We start from the raw sequence: 3,206 nt of genomic DNA on the forward strand, positions 1-3,206 counted from the left end.
TCGCGTATGCTGGAAATGCCTCAGCTGTACAGAAAGTGCTATGATCAGCCGTTCCAGATGCCGAGAGATGACCTGGGCGGCACAGAGTGAGTCACACAGAAAGATTGTGCTATCTGTTATTTTACATGACATCATTTATATCTTAGATCTTACACTGCAGTAAGATAATATATATATTAAATGTACTTATAACTTATTTTATTTACAGAGCAGGTGGTTCCTCACATTTCCACTGTTTGCTGTCTCGGTCAGTTCTCGCCCTTAAGGAGTTCCTCTTAGAGAAAGAGGTGGCCAGGTTTCGTCCTTATGATGTTGAGTTCCTCTTACATCCACTGATTCAGAGTTCTTCAGCTGAACAGGTACTGAGCCTGACCTTGACATCCATTATACTCAGATAGAGAGATAGATAGACCTTATATATGCAACATTTATATACATAAAAGATGAATGCGCAACACTTCCAAAGTAAACTGTCCTTGTTCAATGTCACTACTCTTGGCTGAAGTATAACAGAACATAAGAGCCAGGAATAACTTATGGTGGGCACGGTAGGGAGGATGTGTTGTGCTGTTTGATGGCAGCAGGGAGTGATCGTCTGTAGCACTTTTATGAGATGCTGCTGGTCTGGAAATTCAAGGACGGCAGCATATGGTGAGGAGAAGTATACTAATGAGAAGCCTAATGATATCTTCCTTAGTAGTCAAATGAGAATGTGCATTAGATTTGCATTTTATTTAAATGTTCTTTATTTGTTAGAAGTTTTTTTGGGAGGCTGAATTGGTAGTTTTGAATGATTCATGACACAAATGTGATTCATTGTTGAGGTGACTCATCCATTATGATGCATTTCTTTTTTTGTCTGAAGGAGACGGATCAGCCTGGGACGTCAATTGCTACACAAATTCGAAAACTTCTGAAAGAGACACTGAGCATTCTCCAAGATGAGGGACAAATATTTCGTAAAATGCGGACCCCGGATGAAGTCTACAATGTATGTGGGACGGTTTCGCACACCACTTAGCAAATACAAACACTGGGTAATGTTACCTCAGGATACTCTTAAAATTAAAGGGATAATGTCTAGTATTTGCTTCCTACAGATGCTTTCTACACATTTCAGGAATAGGATTGGATTGTACCACTAGGATTTTAAAATTATATTTAATGGTTTAATCACAACTGAAATGTTATTTAACATATAATGTCTAAAACTAGTTCAAAATATATTTTCATTACCTTGGCTGCTTTAGGTAACAGAGCAAGACAAAGATCTTCACACAGCGATCAAGGACGTTTTACGAGAGGATACCAAACGGGAAAAATGTGAGGTTTTTTTTTGCATACTAGTAGCACATAATGTTATTAAAATTATTACACTCTTTGGAATACTTGTTTCTGATTGTTCAGACACGGCATTCTCAGGTCAGATTATTTTGCATAATTAACTACATAATTGATGTTTTAATTTCACCATAATAGTTTCAATTTGATGCAGTATTTTTGTAAATTTAGTTTTATTTTATTTTATAATTAGTATAATTAGTGAGATAATGTACAGGCAGGCAACATTATTTCAAAATATACCCATAGTGAAATATGTGAGTAGAGGACCTTCCTCATATGCTGTTGTTTTTTTTGGCAGATGCTGAAAAAGGATGCCATGTCCTGCATATATTGTCCAGCCTGAGGCAGCGCTACAGCCAAAATCTGAGTCGAGAGGTGCTGGAGGTTGCCCTGACATTCTTAGAATGCAATAGTGACATAATAAGCACAACAGAAGCGCACTACACTGTTTTGTAGCATTGTGTTTTAATTCCATAAAATATAGTGTTAAAAACAATCATGAAGACATAATGTTAACAAGTTACAGAATCCAGTTTTATTTAAATCATTAAAATCTATTTCATCCATTATTTATCTTTTTAATATCTTTTTTTACCCCCCCCCCATGGTTCAGCATAGGAAGAGTATCCAGACATACAGCATTTACTTAAACATTATTCTTAATGCCAGAATTATCTCTTTAATAGACTAAACATAAACTTTTGAGAACTGAGTATTTGTACTGTTTAACCCAAATGTTACAGCCATGTTAAAAAGATTTTATAATAATAATTGGAGTTTAATGGAACCAGTTCCCTTTCACTTCCATTATATGGGAAAGAGTGACCTGGAGTTTTATAGTGGGTGAGCTGAATGGGTCGTTTGAAACTGTAGTTACACTCAATGGCCTGAGGAGGTCACTGTGAGCAAATAGATACGTTACTGTCCATGAGCACATCTGTATCTGTGCGCGTTCAGGTCTCTGTATGCTCAATGGCAATACGAGTAACGAAAATCACGTCCCGCACTGTCTGTGATATTCTTAGATTATGGAATAGATGCGCAGCAGTCGTTTATGAAATTGTTTGAATGCGTATATGGACTATGCATATTTTGCATTTTTATTTATGGAACGTTTTTCAAATGACAGTTCATTTCTGGTGTGTGACATGGTTTTAGTGCAGTCCAGATACGCTACTGCATTCTTTTCTCTCACAATTGGCCTTTAAACAAGCTGAAGCAAACAAACAAACAATGCCTGGTCTGTAAAATCCAGCCATTGTCTCTATTGCCTGTAGAGGCTCTTAAACTGCAACAGAGCCCTTGTCAAGAAGCCCAGCCCCATTGCCCAAATATCCCATTCCCAGTGTGTGCGCACGCTTCCTGCCGAATGGACCTGCCTTTATGACGTGCGCCGCTCACGTTTAAGGAGAACCCCCAGACTTCAGCTACTCTACTGTAAGTCCACACAAAGGACGCGCCGATCCGGATTCCAGAATGACTCCGTAGAACGTGTCTCGATTCGAATTCAGCTGGAACGCGGCGGTTCGAGAATCGGCTCTGCGTTATGAGAGAAATGGATACGGCAATGTTCGTTTCCTGCAGACGGATATAAGTTTTGCATCATTTATTACTCGATCTTCATTTCTACATTACGTCAAGGGGGAATAAACGGACTGATTAAACGGACGGGCCGGGGGGCAACAGTCGTTTGCTTTCATTGAGAAGAGAAACATCGATATTATTCGTGCAAACGTCTTCGTGACTGTCCATTTCATTCTGTGGCTGTCTGATAACTAGCCGTGCTTCTAAAGCCTCTGTTTGCACAATGCAGTTTCGGACAGTTTTGGATGTAAAAGTGGTGGATGTGGAGAAGAGGAGGA

At 39.0% G+C, this 3,206-nt stretch overlaps 1 protein-coding gene across 1 annotated transcript; it reads left to right on the plus strand.

The window, feature by feature from the left end:
• Positions 1–6: 6 nt before the first annotated feature.
• LOC107683323 (CST complex subunit STN1-like) lies at positions 7–1,868 on the plus strand. Its single transcript, XM_016479380.1, has 5 exons — positions 7–86; positions 209–359; positions 866–991; positions 1,251–1,323; positions 1,643–1,868. Exons 1-5 carry the CDS (start codon positions 7–9, stop codon positions 1,798–1,800), a joined length of 588 nt encoding a protein of 195 aa, XP_016334866.1. The 3' UTR covers positions 1,801–1,868.
• Positions 1,869–3,206: the final 1,338 nt, after the last annotated feature.

The sequence above is a fragment of the Sinocyclocheilus anshuiensis genome, unplaced genomic scaffold (assembly GCF_001515605.1).
Source record: "Sinocyclocheilus anshuiensis isolate Anshui unplaced genomic scaffold, SAMN03320099.WGS_v1.1 C33170487, whole genome shotgun sequence".
Taxonomy (NCBI): domain Eukaryota; kingdom Metazoa; phylum Chordata; class Actinopteri; order Cypriniformes; family Cyprinidae; genus Sinocyclocheilus; species Sinocyclocheilus anshuiensis.

Excerpts from the sequence above, each read along its gene's own strand:
- LOC107683323 (XM_016479380.1), top strand. The coding sequence starts at position 7 with ATGCTGGAAATGCCTCAGCTGTACAGAAAGTGCTATGATCAGCCGTTC. Across the intron at positions 360-865 it reads AGAGTTCTTCAGCTGAACAG|GAGACGGATCAGCCTGGGAC; the intron begins GTACTGAGCCTG and ends TTTTGTCTGAAG. Across the intron at positions 1,324-1,642 it reads GGATACCAAACGGGAAAAAT|ATGCTGAAAAAGGATGCCAT; the intron begins GTGAGGTTTTTT and ends TTTTTTTGGCAG.